Raw genomic sequence first — 17,530 nt, 5'->3', positions numbered from 1 at the left:
TCGTTTAACTTAGTTTTTCAATTATTGTCCTCCGGTCGTTTAGTTTTTCAAAAAAATTGAAGTTAGTCGCCTGGAAGCCGTTGGGTGGTGGGAACTTGGTGACGGGATTGTCTATGCAATTGGGATTGAATCAGGTCTATAAAGACTTCGATTCGTAAACGAGTCTACAGAACGAGAAGCGAGGACAGTGATACGCACTGTTTGTGCGTTTGCCAAACGAGAAAGCACCCGTTATTCCCACCAAAGGTTATTGTACCTTGTTCCTTTCTTTCCTTAAATCCAACGGCGAGTTCGCTTACTTAACCAAGTCGGCGAGGATTTGCTTGAGATCCCGTTTAAGTTTGGCTTTAGAGCGTCCAATTGGTAATATATAGTGACAGTGTCGAGGGCATTGTGAGGAAACAGACAAAAGTTAACCCAGACCAGTAGATACCGTTTGGTCATAGGAGGATGTCGGGTGGGTCGGTGATTGCATCAACGAGCAATAGCGCATCCTGCGGTGGTAAACTCAAGAGGAAGCGCAATAGGATTCCGCTGAGTTGTACGATTTGTCGGAAGAGGAAAGTTAAGTGTGATAAGAGCCGTCCGCACTGTGAACAGTGTGTCAAGACCGGTGTGGCGCATCTATGCCATTATATGGAGCAGAGTTGGGCAGAAGAAGCTGAGAAGGAGATTTCTAAGGAGGCGGAGCTGAAGCAGCTGAGGGAGCGGGTCAAATCGCTGGAAGAAAGCCTGTCTAAAGTGCACTCGGTTTGCAGTCACACTCCGGATAGTAACATTTTGGTTCTGGATAATCATAATGATATCTCTAGCGATGATTCCAAATTGCTGTCGCAGTCGAACAAGTATAATAATGATGAGCTGGATCTAACAAGGCAGTTTGATATGCTGCATTTGAAGAATAACGGGACGATTCACTTGGGTGCTACACACTGGCTCGCGATCATGAAAGGTGATCCTTATTTAAAGCTGCTGTGGGGACACATTTTCTCCATGCGGGAAAAGTTAGCCGAGTGGTACAGCCAGAAGAGGAAGAATCCGCGTCAGAAAGGGTTAGGTAAGCCAGGAGCACCGAAATCAAAATGCCCGATAGATCACTCGGGTATGGGGTTTTCTTCAAATAGATTAGAAGATACGCCGTCGCCTTTGCAGACTTTACCATCCAAATGTCCCGTGGATCACGCTGCGATGTCAAAGTGTCCGGTCAGCCATAGTGTCAGCGTAAAGGTCGAACACGAAGCTGTTCTCCCCAGACCAACTTCACTTCCCTCTTTTCAGAACTTGGCTTCCAGGTGTCCTGTCATACATACAGATCCTTCTGCCAACTTTAAAGAACCGCAGATGCCCCAGCCTCAAATGCAATCTTTACAGGCTGGAAATAGAGTTCAATCCTTGGATCAAATATTAGCCAGAATAGCTGAGCTGCTGCCACCGAAAAGGATAATTGTGATGTTCATGGAAAAATTCTTCAAACAGATATATCCAGTGATACCTATCATTGATGAGCAAAACTTCAAAAATCATATGAATCATATATTGACATTGAGATGTCAGGCGGATGAAAGCGATAAGGTGCAGAGGCTCCGAATGACTAAATTGTCTGATTACTGTAATATGGGCATTTTGGTCATAATACTTAGATTGACATGGCTATCATTACCATCCAATGCCTGTGAAATTAATCTCGGTTCCCACTGTTCATCATTTTTGATGCCTCACGTCAACACCGCTACTGTAACCCAGGCGAAGGAAGAAACATTGCTCATCAAATATGAAACGCCTGTGGAAGCGTTAGAACTGATACGTGAACACCTGATCAAATTTGATCAGATCTCTAGCATATCCAACAGCAACGTGAATCTGACCACTGTTCAGTTTGCCATATTCTACAAGCTTTATTTGATGTGCTGGGCGAATGATAATCCTTCGCACAACACAGCCTCAGATCCGCTTGTTCCAGGTACTACCAACAATGGAGGTGGCCAGGACAATGAGACACATCAAGTATTGTTGTCGAGTATCACGCAAATGGCCTTCAGCTGTGGCCTTCACCGTGACCCCGATAATTTTCCGCAACTCAATGCCGTTTCCCATGGTAACACCGAAAATCCTTCTAAAGTAGTCGTCGGCAACGGTAATCCTGCAAGCTCATCTGCAAAGATGAGTAAAGAGGCTCAGACCAGTACTGAAAGATTTAAACATACTTGGAGAAAGACATGGTATTATATTGTCTCTCTCGACGTTCAACAGTCGCTGTCCCTCGGGACACCCAGATTACTGAGAAATTTGAGAGATTTCAGTGATACCAAACTACCCTCAGCTTCAAAGATCGATTATGTTCGTGACATCAAAGAACTAGTGATTGTAAAAAATACAACATTGTTCTTTCAAATAGATCTTTGCGTCATTGCTGTTCTGAATCATATTTTGAATGTCTCTTTGGCTAAAAATGTCAGAAAGTTTGAGCTCGATTCACTTATTAGTTCTCTAAGTGATCTCACTCATGGGAAGAGGAACATATGTGATGTAGTCACGAGCTTGATCAATAGAGGTCTTCTTCATACAGCAGAAGGAATGGTTGATCAAAATCCTGACGAAGTATATGGTCTGCCAAGCTTAGAAGAAATTTTATCTCAGCAATTCTCGTCTTCATCAGAGACTGACGTAGACAAGAAGCTGGACCTAGCGCATGAATCAGCAACTAGGGCTCTTTTCTTCTCGAAACATTTGACTTTAAGAATGCTGTTGTACCTTTTGAACTATATCTTGTTCACGCATTACGAACCCATGGCAGTCGAAGACCCGGGCACCACTGCTATTGCCAAAGAATATGCTCAAGAAACTTTAAATTATGCCATGGACGGATATAGGAACTGCATGCTGTTTTTCAACAACCTTAAGAGCACCGGTTCGATGAGTTCCATGTTTAGCTACATGGAAGTTTTGCTGGCACCTCAATGTTTGGATATAGGCCACCGTGCTTTGCAGTTCATAGTATGCCTGATATTGCGTGCTAAATGTGGACCGCTCACAGGTATGGGCGAAGGTGCAATTGTGAACTCCAACGCTGGCAGCAGTAGTAGTGAAGATGAACACGAAGTAAGCACAACGAGGAAAGAATCTTCTGTAGAGCTTACTGACGACGTTGCTAAGGATATAAGTTTGGACGCCGGGGAGTCGCTAGCTGAGACACTTCTCGAAAGGATGGCGTTGTTCCATAAAATGACCAGACAAATGTGTGTTAAATACCACTATGCGACGAGGATAATGAAATCAACGGGCTTTTTTCTGGCGCTCCTCAAGCATCCGAACGCCAAATTGAAAAATGAACGTAAGAGTGGGCTGGACCTTGGTAAGAAACCAGTATTCTCGAACTTTTTGAAGAACGTGCCTTCTTTGATACTTTCTGCGGATGGAGAGCAGCTGAAAAGATGTCCGGTGTACCAAGATGCTGTTGGTTTCGTAGGGCCGAGAACTGCTAGCAACATAGGTCAAACCACCTTTCCACACGGGAATGCTCGTTTTGGAGCCCAACTACCACTGCTGAGATCGTACAAGCCAATAACATACACTAGCAGTAACATGCGCCGCACTGGCGAGTTGGAAGAAAATGAGCAAAAGAGGCGTCGCTTGGACACCGAACCTCGTGTGGAGCCTCTCAAGTTAGCCGACTTGGTACCGGCAGCCTTGCCGCCTATGCAGCCAATTTCGCCACCGGCCATGACGCCTAATGGAATGGTTTCAGAGCTCAGAGCGCCTTTGCCATCTCTCGGTAGAATTGCTGGTCAATTTACGCCATTGCAAGTGCAAAATGAAAATGCGATGTATGTCGCGAATGCGAATGGTCTCGGTGTGCCAAAAGACAGTGCCACTGGCGGTCTGGTAACGTTTACGTCGCCAGTGTCCGACACTTCGTCGTCAGTCAATTATACTCCAGCTTTCGAAGATTTTTTACTACAAAATTCCAATTTCAACGGAATCATGATAAACCCCTCCAGCATTGTGGAGGCTGTTGGGTTCCACAACTTCGACAGTACCGATTTACCGATCGGTAATGAAGCAGTTGATTTTTTGCCCATAGATAACGCAGCAATCGATGGGTTATCTGAGCTAACGGGGACTGAGTTCCCGGCATGGGAATAAAGGGTATATCTACTTTTGAAAAAAGTGCAGCGGTTTAAGTTATAGAGTTTAGGGTTGAAGTGCTTTATGTATCAATAGTTGTAATGGACATGGGAATCGTGTTTCCTTCAAGAGTCAGCATATTGAAAATGTCTTGTGAAATGTCTACTAGCGAGTTGAATTATAGACTCCCAATTCTGTCAAGCTTTCCGCACTCTTCCTCTCGCTAGTTGTTCTGCCAGTCAAACCTGAGAGATCTGGTCTTAGGAAATGTTGTATCTAGATCTGATACAGGCAGCAGTTGAGCTGATGTAGCTCGAGCCTAGCAAACGATGAGAGGTCATGAATAATAGGATAACAGAGCGAATCAACCAATCAAGAGAATCATAGACTGACGTCTGATGATGATACAATCCATTATCGAAGAATCAAGGTCCAATGACAGTGGTCTGATGAGGGAACGGACATCAGATTGGCGAATGATGATCTAACAACTATGAGACGATTATGGATAACCTAATCTGTGGAATCCCAATATGCTAAACAAATGATAGAGTTAAAATGTACAAATAAGAGGCCAGCTAGCCTACATTCAAATTGTGCTTCACTCGATATTTAGCTTAGGGTTAGAAACAAGTAGGCAGTTATATAACTTTGGTTAAGAAGTTACTCAACTTACATTCTAATCTACTAAGCCAATCTGGTAATACCGACCTGTATTGCAACAGGAGAGGATTCGTCAGTTAGGCACATGGCGCAGTTGGTAGCGCGCTTCCCTTGCAAGGAAGAGGTCACCGGTCGATTCCTCTATGCGCTTGTCATACTCGCTATGTGCTACAGCGAATGACTTGTGCAAAATTTCACGTAGCTTCTTGTTAGCTACATTCTTGGTAGTATCTCATTGATCTGAATCTCAACTCCTGCAACATTTCCAGCTTCCAATCCGACAAAAATCTATTTAGACGGAAATTCTCAAAATGCTTCGCTACATCCTTATGATTACCATGCTCCTGAATGAATCGCCGAATCTGATGAATATTATTCAACACTTTGCAAAAAACTTGCAACAATTCGAAAAGATCCTTAGGCCTGGTTCTCACAGTTAGATGAGACTTAATATGATGAAAATACCAGCCAATTACTTCATCTGCCATGATTTGAGACTGGAGAAGATCCCAACTAGTAAAACTCTTCAACTTCTTCACCTCGGTTTCGGAGATGATTCGACTAGACAATTTGGATTTTCTTCTTGTGCTCGCTGAGCCTGCTGGGCCAATTTGCTCTCGACGTCCCTGATGGCTTCTGTGAAGTTGCCCCAGACTGTGTTTGAGTGTTCCTGACTCATATCAATAAATAGCAAAAAAGTTAAATCGACAATGCAATAATACGTTTCCCGTTAAGTGACTAGGTTCTTGTTCCTTTAGCTCAGTTAATCCTGGTTTCAACAACTTAACTGTGTCAGATCGGGACCTTTATACCAATTCTGACGGTGTGTGTTGCTCTGATGGGCTGGATTTTCTAAGGTATTGCTCAGCCTAGCAATGACACATTTCGTGCGTAAAAATTTTTGTCTCTTAGGTGCCAAGTTTGAATTCAAAGGCGACGAACTCTTCTAAGGCAGTCCACTCTTGGTTCGTAACTTTCGCCATCTTCGCTTGCCATTTTCCTCCACTAGAACCACCGCCGCCTTTGATGCACCTGAAGCAGGAGGATAGCTTGCCTGAAATTCTTGAAATATCTTCTCCTGAAGTGGATAATATTATTATCGATCCAGTTTCTGTTTGTCTATCCCTGCCGCACAAAAGCAAAATATAATTGGGCATACCCTGGCAAGCAGGCCTGATCTCTTTAAGTATGTGAAGCAAATACTCCAATGTACCGAAAGTATCCTTCAGTAGGTATGCTTTTCTATTCTGTTTGAGTTGTTCAATAATGGCTTTCGATTCATAAGCAGCCAATTCTCTCATCCAATACTGTTCCCTTTTGCTAAGCTTCTGTATTTGATCTTTTTGCTTCTCGATCTTGTCAGGAATTTGAGCTTCCTGACAGCTCAACTTAGCCTTCGTCTTAGTCAAGATCTCAGATGCCATTTCACCATACTTGTTCACACGCTGACCGCACATAAAATACAGTCTTGAGTTTGTGCCTCTCACTGTTGTTTGATTTGGTAAGATCAGAATCGAGCCAATTTGGCCGGTCTCTTTCAAGTGAGTACCGCAACAAGGATTTGCGTCCATAGTACCAATATGCACTGTTCTAACAATTCCCTTGCTTAGATCGTAGTCATCTGGTATTTTATCCGTGTTCAAGCTACCCACAGCCTCACGGGTTGCTTCACGGATACTTATAGACATCGGTTCGACTAGAATATAGTGATTCATTGCATCAGAGAGATCTCGGATCTCCTGCTCAGACATCCTTCTTGGAATCTCCAGGTAATTGAAATAATCGTTAATTTCCAGAGGGCCCTTCTTATCGTTAGGAATCTCACCCATGGACCAAGAAAGGGTCCGCAAGTCGTACTTCTGTTCCAATAAGGCGCTCAGCAGATGTTGCCCAGTGTGCTGTTGCATGTAATCTATTCTTCTGCCACTATCAACGGTAATTTCCACTTTAGTTCCCGGTTCGATCAGGTTGTCAACGCAATGTTTAGCATGCAGGCCCTCTCTTGCTACATGGCTAACGACTACTGACTCATTAGCATTTGGGCCATCAAGTACCTTCAAAACGCCAGTATCACTCGGTTGCCCTCCACCTTCCGGAAAAAGGATAGTATCGTGAAGCTCAACATGGTACATCGGTGGGCCTTCTTTATTGTCCTTTGAGTCAACTGCTTCACACGACACCACAGTGGTCTGAAATCCCTTTAATAAGGATGAGTCCCGCTGACAAGCTAGGCTCCCCACATATGTACGCTTCATGTTATTGTTATCCGTATGTTTGCAAGCCTATCTGAAAAGCCTTCAGTTTACAGGTTTTAATCATCAGTTGATTGAAGCACTACGCTTATGACCGACGACCTCTGAAGAACAGCACATATCCCTGATAAAATCATCTGAGCTGGAAAAGGGTCAGATAACTGGTATATTTTACTTATTGAATAATTCGATGGATATATTCCAACTGGTGCATCAGAATATTTGGAGGATCTAGAATAAGAGTTCTATAATGCAGTTAGATCTGGGTCGGTCATAAAGCATATATTTCAGAGGCAAAGTTGATACCATTTCCTGCAGCGTACTGCCGGCCAGCATCGATCAGTGTTATGGGGCCGCATGTGAGTAGCCAAGTGGTGTCTGTGACTGAGGCGTCGACAAAATTTGACAAATCTACTGCCCAATTTATTCTTCTCCCCAGATTCACTGAGGCGGCCTTGATCTTAGTGCCCATCGAGCTAGCAGTATCGCCCACCACAGCCCCGTTCTCGTCGAGCTGCTCTGGTGTGAAGGACTCCAGTTCGAACTCCAAGTCTATATCGTCTTGTTCTTGCTGTTCCTGTTCCATACTATCAAGGTCTCTCGTAATGAAAATGTGAAAATCTGCACTTCCATCAAACGACGATTCCTTGAGAAGATCCTCTAGAACCTTCAGTTGATACCTATCTCTCGTGAGCCAGACAAAGTGCAGATAATCCACTGGATGCAGCTCCTTGAAATAACGATACAAGGGCAACCCGAACGAGATGCCACTGCCGCCACAGACAATACTGACTCTGGTAGCAGACGATAGGCATAATCTGGGGATTGCCGGGTTGTAGTTGTTAATTATCGTGTATCTGGCACCCATTTCAAGTTTAAACGAACGGGGATGCTTATTTTCAGCTATAATGAGATCGACTGTAGAATCTGATGGCATAGAGGCTACGGTGAACGGGTGCGAGGGCAATAACCAGTACAATGGATTGATTCGGCGGAACGGACTTATTCTGATGTGGCAGCCCGGTTCAAAAGCGTCTGCCAAAGCTGCTCGAGGCAGCTGAACAGCCACCAAATTGGTATTTCTGTAGTCAGTATATTTCCCTAGCAAATCGGTGCTTCTGGCGAAGACGGTTTTTGAGATGAGATGAACCGCTAAAATGAAAATATTGATACCGAGGTAGGGAACTCCGACTCCCGGCCTTGCATGAATAGCTGTGAGAAATATCAAACTCAATGTGAATATGTTATGCGTTGCAAAGAAGAGGTTGTAGTTCAGGCGTCTAGCAGGACCCAAGGAGAAGAGAAGAAGTAAACCAGCCTCTATCATAACAATCAAACCAACAAAATTCTTGGCCTTCTTCAGTTCGGATAATACCGACCTTTCATCTTTGACTCCCCAGTAAATAAGGAACAGAATACCATGAACCATCGCGATCAAGACAATTATGCGAGATAGCCATTTATGCAAAGGGATAAAGTCCGTGTACGTATAGTCTCGATATAGCAGCCAATTGGGCCTCAAGTTGAGGATAAGATTGAGCGTCAACAGAACGTAGCTCAATCGTCCCAAACGCTTGATGTAGACACTAGTCTGATGTGCCAACGAGTAGTGACCATAGAAAGGCGTCAAAAATAGCACCAATAGGATACAAAGATTAATTGCTGGATCGATGGAATATAATCCATATATTATTTTCTTGAACTTAGAATCTGAGCTTGTGGCTGGCCTACTGGGAAGTACCTTGCGCATCACCATCAGGAAGATGAAGTAAAGAGCTGATATCCCGAGGACATAATAACCATACTGAATGTTGGCATAATGTGTTTCACCATGTCTCTTCCATAATGAACTGCTCATTTGAAATCACTGGTCTATTTGCAGCAATGATGGCTTATAAGTGAAACTATGTTGCACAATCCGTCTTATAGGATAGTCTCGAAGACCATGAAAGCCGATAGGTGCGATTGAGCAAATCACTCCCTCAAGGAAGGAACTGGGCCTGGAGGCTGTGAAGACGGATAATTAAGTGTTCGTAACTACTATCGAAGGTCAACTTGCAGGTCCGCAATATCGTTTTGATAAGATACAAACTCCAGCAGGTACAGAACAACTCAAGAAGGGTGTGATGAAATTCGCTCTAGGTCACGCAATCCCGGCTGATGGTGGTTCTATGAGCATTGGATAATAAGCTGGTTTGCTGACTGCCTTTTATCGCAGTACCATTGGAAGCAATAAACTAAAAATCGTACAATCGAGGATTAATGGGATCAATCACTCGATCGAAGTCCAAGTGCAGGCACCATATGGCCGACAAGCTGTTTAGATGAAGGGCCTGGTGGCCTGGAAAACGATTTCCAGCTTCGACAGGTTTAACATTAATCTATCAAAGACTAGAATGATCTACACAGGCGGCCTTACTTTTTGACAGAGCTTGCAACTGACGAAGTTTGCAACAAACTTACGATTCAAGGTTATGAGTTGGGTGGTAAAGGTTAAGATATCAGCTATCTGTATTTTCTTATGCTTACCAGATGTTCCCTTGACATCTGGTACAAAGCACCTACATTTCTGTGGCGTGTGTCCATGTTATTCCATTCAACTGGGGCTAAAAGTTGAATAGATCGTGCATCTACGGCCAATTGCGCTGTAAACTGCAAGAGAGTAACTCATATGGCAAGATTAGGAATTTAGAGCAGAAACTTCCGACTGAGTCATTAGTGAAATACAGGTTCAATTGCTTGAATTACGACTGCACGATCGTTTTGGCAGGCTGTTGATAACCGCTAATTATTTTTATCAAAATAGTGGGCTCGTACAATTTACAGCTTGTCAACCATCAAACAGTAATATTGAGCATCTGCGTTGTCTTGATGGAGAGACACCGGAGATCAGCAAAATGAGATGCAATATCCTTTAGTGCTTGTTAGCCATATCGCCACTGGCACGAAAGAGAGGCATGTCTTGTGAATGGCAGATCAAAGCTTTGAGTAAAGTCGGTTCGAATCTGTTGTCTTCGATATTTCGAGATGTGGTGCCTGCTGCATGAATTTATCTTTTTTTTCATGGGTTAAATCCCATAAGAGCTCGATAGGCTGTATTTGAGTGTTTACAAAGGTCTACTATGGATTGTGATCAGAGTCGTTCCTGAATTATAAAGACTGCTGTTTAGAATAACCGCCTGGCGAAATTCAAATAAAAGTTCAATTGTGAATGAAAAAAGTACTTCTGGTCTGTTTCCGACCACCCGATGGTCTTGAGGATACGTTCCGAATAGATTGCGACCACATACTCCGAAATCAAGCTTGTGTTGGCCAATCTGAATCAAACAAATGACTCGGTACTCAGTTGATATCAAAACAATTATGTCGAAGCATCAATAGATACGTATAGTTCTCGTAGTCAAGTCAATTGCACTTTCATTCATGCTGTACAACACAAAATACTTAAAGGTTCGAGATCTCGTGTAAGTAATAACTTTAGTCTCAGATTTGCCTGTCACTGCGAAGCAAGTTCGGCTGAAGATCGAAAAGACATTTAGGAGAACAACTCATAAAAAGAACCACTTGTGAAGACTTAAATAGGACATGAATAAATTCAAAGGCTGCTCACTTTGATGGTGCCCCTAATGTGGAAATGCATTTTCATATGGCAATATGTTCGAGACTATATTTTGAAAGCATGACAATATGCGGCGATATAGGCCCTAATAGCCTTATATTGCCGCTTATTTTTAGCCTATTAGAAACACTGTCAAAACAGTAGCTGTTTGCTTAGGAACCAAGATGATGGTTTGCAAGATCGGATAGTTACTTCCATTGTTTCAAGACATAAAGAATATTCTAGTGTAATAGTACGAGCTGGATATACCGGCTCGACAAGACAAGATTGAGGGTCTGGCCAAGTACGTGACTGACTAAGACATAGGTCCAGGACCGATATAGGAGAACCATATATCGGGCCTAAGCCTCGAGTGGCGAGTTAACGAGAACGCCAAAATGAAACATATAAAAGGGACCCAGTTGAGAGCTATTAGAGAGCCAACCAGGTCCAGAGAACCAGATTCAATAAGATAGAAATATAGTTTGTTAGTAACAAGTATTGAGCAAACTATCACAAGCTCTAATTACAGGATCAACCATATGAACCTACGAATAATACCGTAACGTATTATAACATCTACCAATTATAACGAGCGCAAGTGGTTTAGTGGTAAAATCCAACGTTGCCATCGTTGGGCCCCCGGTTCGATTCCGGGCTTGCGCATATCTTTTTACCTAGCGAGGCAAGGGTCCGTTTGGAATGTATTATAGTAAGGGAGATGAAATCTAATCAACTCTAACAAGCAAACATGTTATCAAACTCCAACGATGAAGTATTTTGATCACCATTATGTGTACTATAGTGTCATAATATTTTCGCATTTTTGCATCGTACACTACTTTTACCAGCGGCTTTTCTACGATCGTGATCTAGACACTTTCTAGCGCGAAGAACCTCTTTCTGGAAAAACGCTCTTATCTAACAGTAAACAAAGCCAATACAAGAATTGACCTCTTGACAGACGACTTCAGCGACTGCTATGCCAGATCTTTGACTAGTAGCTAATCAGCCATCTTAAAGTACATAAACTGCTGAATCAGAGGGATCGACAGAGGCTTCAGGTCTTGGTGATCATAGCTTACCCTACCGCCAGCACAATCTTCGAGTCAACTCACACCCCTTCCGAAGGATCTGTACCTGATAGTCGCACGAGGGAGAATCTCAACAACAGGCTATAAACCCGTTACAGTCCTGTACAAATTTACTGGAACCCACTTCCAAATACTCTAAGCTTAATAAACAAACCCCAAAGATAATGAACACCAATTTAAACCCTGATAACAACATCTCCACCCCATCCCTGGTGGGAGTTAGTGTGAGAAGCATCAACGATGCCCATAATCCCGATTTTACGGACAGCTCATCGAGACCCAATTTACATACTGCCAGCTCGTCACATGTCTTGAACAAGATAACATCTCAACCAAGTCTGGTAGATGCCTCTTACACTTCAGTGGCTGAGTTGAATCGTGAAGGAGCGTTGCTGACTGATGAAGTGGACCTCGATCAAGTCACGAATGCCACAGAGGCCGAAAACGATGATGAGAAGCAAAAGCAGCTACAGGCTTTAAAACATAAGAAACAGCAACAAGAGAAACTCAAACAAAAAAGTAAGATTTCGATTGATTCATCGACTACCAGCTTGAAATCAATGCACAGCGTAGACTCGAGATCGCTGATTACTTCTACCGACCCAATCGATGACCAGATTAACATGTCGGCGTCCTCCAAACCAGGCCGCAGAAGAGCTGTGACGAATGACAGACATGGCTCGAGGAACGGGCAAGTTAAAGATGACACGATAAGAAACTCGTACGGTGAATTCATTGAGAACAAGTCTCATAAGCCACATTTAGCTGGCGGTGAGTCTTATCAATCCTGCCATGAATCCGACGTACAAAGCGAGCGCGATGATGAGAGACCTGGAAGACGTTCCAGACGGTCATTAGACAACCAGTCATCCTCCACCGAGTATCTGAGATCTCTCTCGAGATCCTTGAGTCGTGATCCGGCCAGGGGAAGAAATGGCAGTACCAATATGAACGATGTTACTGAGAAATTGAACAATGCAAGATTATACAGTACCAACAACTATTCGATCTCTCAAGCGGACTTGGAGAACGCACCGCACATCATTCAGCAGACATTAGCTGAAGAAGAAGAAGAGGAAGAAAATGAAGGTGCTTTGATGGATGATCAAGGTAATGAAGAGTATTCCAAAGAGCTCGAAGAGGCGGCTGAAGCGGTCGAACAAAACGCAGCGAGGCATCTTTGAGACAACGCGATCTGAAGAAAAAGGGAGAACAGACCAAGACATCTTCACTGTAAACAATGAAGAAAATATGGATAGAACTAAGATCATCAGTGACAGTCAGAGAGTTGCAACGCCTAGAAGGAGTCTAGATTTAGACTCAATCATGGTTGGCATCGAGGAATACCTGAATGAGATCGATGCTAATGAGGGCGAAGAGATCAAAGTGAACATTGTTAAGGACGAGGATGAGGACTCAGTATCTGCTGAAAAAATTGTCGAAGATGAAAACGAGGCTGAGATTGCCTTGGAGAGAGAGACAGCTATAAGAGAAAGAGACCATTCTGCAAGTGCAAGACCGAAGAAGATGCTGAGCGACTCAGAAGGCCCTTTTACTGCCGCAAACAAAGCAGAAAAATTTGAGAGTTCTGAAGAGGCTATTCGGAAAGTTGAAAATAAGAATTCAGCGACTGAGGACAAGGCTAATACTGAAGCAGAAACAGCGCTGACAAAGAGCGCTGGGGACGTAATCGTAGCTGAAACGGAAGCGAATACTCCAGGTAAGACCGCGGGGCCTGTGTCAGAGCCAGTAAGCAGCAAGATAGACGCTCGGGACGCACTGGACATAGAGCCCCAGGAGCAAAAGGCGCAAGAAGCAGCAGCAGCAGATGCTGCTGTCGAAGACAAAGAAAAGAGCCCTGTTGCACAGACAATAACCGAGAGTGACAAAGACATAGACGCGGAGCAGATGGGAAAAGCAGATGCACCAAACAGTACAGCGTCAAAAGAACAAGAAGGCGGAGCCAAAGATTCCGCGGCAGAGAACAAGCCCGAGAACATTGTTGAAGATGAAGCCGATGAATACAAAGCCGAATTGAATGCTGAATTTAAGAGTCAGACGGTAAAATCTGTCTCGGAAATTAGCAGTGATGCCGGTACAAAAATCTCAACAGAGATAGTGAAGGCCTCCGACATTGTTGGGGACAAAGATGAAGACATTGCTGAATGTAAAGATGACGCTGTTGACCTGCCTGCAGCCCGAGACACAAATAGTCAGGTGTCAAGCAGAGAAGTAGAAGATGCGGCACCGATAAAAGACTTAAAGGACGAACAAGTCGAAGACGAACCGGAACACAACGCTGCAAATTTGTCGGAAAAGGAGGAACACGTGAAGACGCAAGGTCCGAAGACTCCAATCCCAGAACTTATCGAGCAGAAAGACAGGACAGACGATGACATCGAAGGCAAGCTAAATGGCTCCAAGGAAAACGCGGAGAACACCACTGTAGAACCGCAGAGCATCCTCGATCAGGAAACCGAAGAGCTTCTCAAGCAACTAGAGACGATGGAAGCTTCCACTACCAACACTGCAACCAGAGCGGAAATACGTGCCATCAACGAAAGGCAACCGATCTACATCTACACCTCTCTCGCAGGCGGCGGCTTCCACATGATCCCGCGCACAAACCGGCTGGCAACCATCCTCACGGCAAACCGAATCGCCTTCGAATACCGGGATCTCGGAACTGACGCCGAAGCGAGATCTGTCTGGAGATCTTTTGCCGGGGGCAGAACTCTTCCTGGCGTGGTGCGTGGGCGCGATGACGTAATCGGTAATTGGGAGAACGTCGAAGATGCCAATGAAAATTACGCACTCAGGGAACTTCTATACGACTCATTATGAACGACTTTTGTTCCTCCTGTTGGAAGAAGCAACCAGCTCCCCTACCCGCCTCTCCAGCCCGACAACGGAAGTTCCAAAGCGTGGGATGCCTCTGCAAGGCTCAAACCCGATTTGGCCGTTTAAAAAAAAAAAGGGGGAGGAAGGCGAGAGGCAGTGCTGATCGCGCCATTATGACATCATTTGAACAAGTAACGAGCATACAGTAAGGTTCGCTCACACTGGACGATGGCGTCCGGTTCGCCAGAAGATTTTCCGTGCGCATAACGGTAACCTGTAACGAGCGGAGTACACTAATTATCTCCTGACGTGGATTAGCGCCCATGCGAGATGATTGTGCATGGGCTACGTAACACTACTCTCGGCTACGTAATCATAGCCGTCATGACGTATCTCGAAGCAACCGGAACAACGCCGTCTTTCTACGCTATATTTTCTCGGTACTACCAGAGGAATTCTCGGTTTTTCCCCTTCCGAGAACGCGCGCAGGGAAGACCGCCAGGGCTTCCTCGCACACCACTGGTGTCTCCAGCTATGCCTTGGCATTCGCTCTCATTCTCGCTACGTTTACGTGTATAATACGCTCGTTTCTTCATGGTAAACTCTTTCCTCGTCTTGCAAGAAGGCATCGGAGGAGTGCAGAACGTTCAATTCAAAAGGAACTAAACCTTTTTTTTCCTCCCTCCCTTGTATTGTGCTTATTCCTTAGAACACATATACAGTTATTTATATATATAAGAGAATTCTCACACATAGTAGACTGCATGGTGAGAGCGCGGTCATGTACAGTAGAGTCGAGTTAGGTAACTTCTATCTTTTGACCAGCTGAAAGGATAGAAAAGTGAGTAAAGGGATGGACCAGGCAACAACGGCATCGGCAGCGATGTCAAAACCCGGACAAGAACAAAAGATGTCTATAAGAGAAATAGCATTGGATTTGACAGTATTTACGCTATCGAATGTCAATGACGCCATCTCGTTCAAGCCACAGCTGTGCTTCGAAGTGCCCAAGCAGGATTACCAGATGCTGAAGGACAACTACATCAGTTTTACAGGGACATCGATAAGGAAGAACCGGTCCAGGCTGTTTTTTCTTCCCACGAATGTGTCGGATGAGCTGCAGAGGCTGAATCCTTCGATCCCTGAGGACGCCAAGAGAGTACCCTCGGACGGGCGGATCTACTACAAGAACCGCTTGATCACGGAGCTGGACTACGAGAACGTCAAGCGGGTCGAGATCGCTTGCGCATTCATCGCCTACACGGCGCTGAATAGTTTTGCGCATTTCGAGACCGAGTTGCCGCACTCGCGGATGCGTGAGGCCGGCTTCAGCAACAGCGAAGCTGAGGCCGACGACTCGGACGACGAGATGTCGGCCGGCGAGAGCGTGAGCCGCGCGCTGAAGAAGGGGAACATACTCGGGTTCAGAGAGCTGGGCCATCTGGTCGGCATCACGCCGTGGCACTTCCACAGGGTTTTCAAGGTGATCACCGGGCTCACCATCAGGGAGTACGGCCAGCTCTGTGTGGAGTTCATCAAGAAGAACAAGGAGATCGTGAACACATGCAGGGTCAAGGTCGAGCAGCTGAAGGACGTGCAGAGGTTCTCGTGTCTTGACGACCCGAGCTTCCTGCAGGACGGCAGCCTCCAGTATGCGGCTACGGAAAACGTGGTTCTGCTGCACGAGTACTTCATAGACCCGAACAAATCCAAGGAGTTCAAGACCAAGAAGAACGGCAGCGGCGGCAGCAAGGGCGGCGGCCAGCAGCAGCTCGCGAAGAAGGAGTCCGCGGCACACGACGAAGGCGGAGCTTCGCCATTGACGCACCGTTCCGAGATCCGCAAGAGAAGAAGCTCCGTCATGTACGGCAGGATGCAGCGCGCTTCGCAGAGCTCCATCACATCCAACTCGTCGCTCTACGAGTGCCTGCAGACCTCGCCCTCGGGCACCAGCCTGCGCTCACCCGAGTACTACTTGTCCAACGAGGAACAGCACTCGGACAACGACTCCGACGACAGCTCCGGCAGCATGCTGGAGGCGCCATCCTTCAACGTCTTCCCCTCCGCGATCGCCAAGTCCGTGTCGCCGCCGGGATCCTCCCGCAAGGGCAGCATCATCTCTGTTGGCAGCGCAGGCGGTGTCAGCAAGAAGAGCAGCAAGAGGAAGAGCATCACAGGCGCCAATATCGACGCCATACAAAGCTCCATGCTACACAGAAGAAACAGAAGCGACGTTTGCACAATCAACCTGAACCTCGAGCCGCTGCAGCCGGACTCGCTCGACGCCCGACTCTCGCCGCCGCCGCTGCCGCAACAAACGAACCAGCTCCCTATAGAGTTCAACTCGAACATTTTCGGCCTCAAGGGCGCCGCCAAGATGGTCGTCCCCGCCGCCAACGAGAACAGAGTTGATTTCTCCATAGGACCGCTCGACTACAACGCCATCAGCGAGAACCTCTTCGAAACTGCACACTCCAAGCCCAACGACGCTTCGCTGCTCAACGTCGAACTGCTCGACCAACCCGCCCTCAACCTCGAGACCCTGCCAGAGACCACTACCACCAACGCCTCCAACACTCCCTACGGCGCAGACAACGACCTCGCCGACCTGAGAGGCGTCCCCCCCATGGACGACATCCTCGACCCAGCAACCCTGCTCGACTCCGGCCTGCTCACCGGCAACCCGGCCGGAATCTCCAACCTGACCCCGCTGAGCGAAAACAACGCCAAGATCCGGGATCTAGACCAAGAGCCGTTTTTCAGCCCGTTTCCCGCGGGAGAAGACGATCTACTCTTTGACTCGGTCCTCCCAGCCGCGGATCCGCTAGCGATCGCCGAGGCTGGAGGCCGCGCAGGAGGAGTCATCGCATCGAATTCGGTGCGGGCACCCACAGTATACGCAGCATCAAACCGCACGAACATTGACGCATTCAATTTTTAGGAAACAAGCTAGGTAA

At 45.9% G+C, this 17,530-nt stretch overlaps 6 protein-coding genes and 2 non-coding genes across 8 annotated transcripts; 6 read left to right on the top strand and 2 right to left on the bottom strand.

Moving 5' to 3' along the window:
- Positions 1 to 450: 450 nt before the first annotated feature.
- HAP1 (Hap1p) lies at positions 451 to 4,143 on the top strand (the record flags this gene model as incomplete). Its single annotated transcript, XM_037285070.1, has 1 exon — positions 451 to 4,143. The coding sequence occupies one exon, from the start codon at positions 451 to 453 to the stop codon at positions 4,141 to 4,143; it is 3,693 nt and encodes a 1,230-aa protein (XP_037140966.1).
- A 724-nt stretch (positions 4,144 to 4,867) lies between these two features.
- Positions 4,868 to 4,940, top strand: HG536_0Gtrna12A. The gene has a single exon. It is a non-coding gene; the product is annotated as a tRNA-Ala (tRNA).
- A 756-nt stretch (positions 4,941 to 5,696) lies between these two features.
- HG536_0G01500 (putative alanine--tRNA ligase) lies at positions 5,697 to 7,043 on the bottom strand (the record flags this gene model as incomplete). Its single annotated transcript, XM_037285069.1, has 1 exon — positions 5,697 to 7,043. The coding sequence occupies one exon, from the start codon at positions 7,041 to 7,043 to the stop codon at positions 5,697 to 5,699; it is 1,347 nt and encodes a 448-aa protein (XP_037140965.1).
- A 268-nt stretch (positions 7,044 to 7,311) lies between these two features.
- On the bottom strand, positions 7,312 to 8,898 carry AIM14 (putative metalloreductase; the record flags this gene model as incomplete). Its single annotated transcript, XM_037285068.1, has 1 exon — positions 7,312 to 8,898. One exon carries the CDS (start codon positions 8,896 to 8,898, stop codon positions 7,312 to 7,314), a length of 1,587 nt encoding a protein of 528 aa, XP_037140964.1.
- A 2,335-nt stretch (positions 8,899 to 11,233) lies between these two features.
- HG536_0Gtrna16G lies at positions 11,234 to 11,304 on the top strand. The gene has a single exon. It is a non-coding gene; the product is annotated as a tRNA-Gly (tRNA).
- A 592-nt stretch (positions 11,305 to 11,896) lies between these two features.
- On the top strand, positions 11,897 to 12,916 carry HG536_0G01480 (uncharacterized protein; the record flags this gene model as incomplete). The annotated part of the gene is made up of 1 exon (XM_037285067.1): positions 11,897 to 12,916. One exon carries the CDS (start codon positions 11,897 to 11,899, stop codon positions 12,914 to 12,916), a length of 1,020 nt encoding a protein of 339 aa, XP_037140963.1.
- A 67-nt stretch (positions 12,917 to 12,983) lies between these two features.
- Positions 12,984 to 14,576, top strand: AIP5 (Aip5p; the record flags this gene model as incomplete). The annotated part of the gene is made up of 1 exon (XM_037285066.1): positions 12,984 to 14,576. One exon carries the CDS (start codon positions 12,984 to 12,986, stop codon positions 14,574 to 14,576), a length of 1,593 nt encoding a protein of 530 aa, XP_037140962.1.
- Positions 14,577 to 15,426: 850 nt separating this feature from the next.
- On the top strand, positions 15,427 to 17,514 carry HG536_0G01460 (uncharacterized protein; the record flags this gene model as incomplete). Its single annotated transcript, XM_037285065.1, has 1 exon — positions 15,427 to 17,514. One exon carries the CDS (start codon positions 15,427 to 15,429, stop codon positions 17,512 to 17,514), a length of 2,088 nt encoding a protein of 695 aa, XP_037140961.1.
- Between the last annotated feature and the right edge of the window lie 16 nt (positions 17,515 to 17,530).

Source organism: Torulaspora globosa, chromosome 7 (assembly GCF_014133895.1).
Source record: "Torulaspora globosa chromosome 7, complete sequence".
NCBI classification, from domain to species: Eukaryota; Fungi; Ascomycota; class Saccharomycetes; order Saccharomycetales; family Saccharomycetaceae; genus Torulaspora; species Torulaspora globosa.
This window is presented reverse-complemented; position numbering and strand designations above follow the sequence as displayed.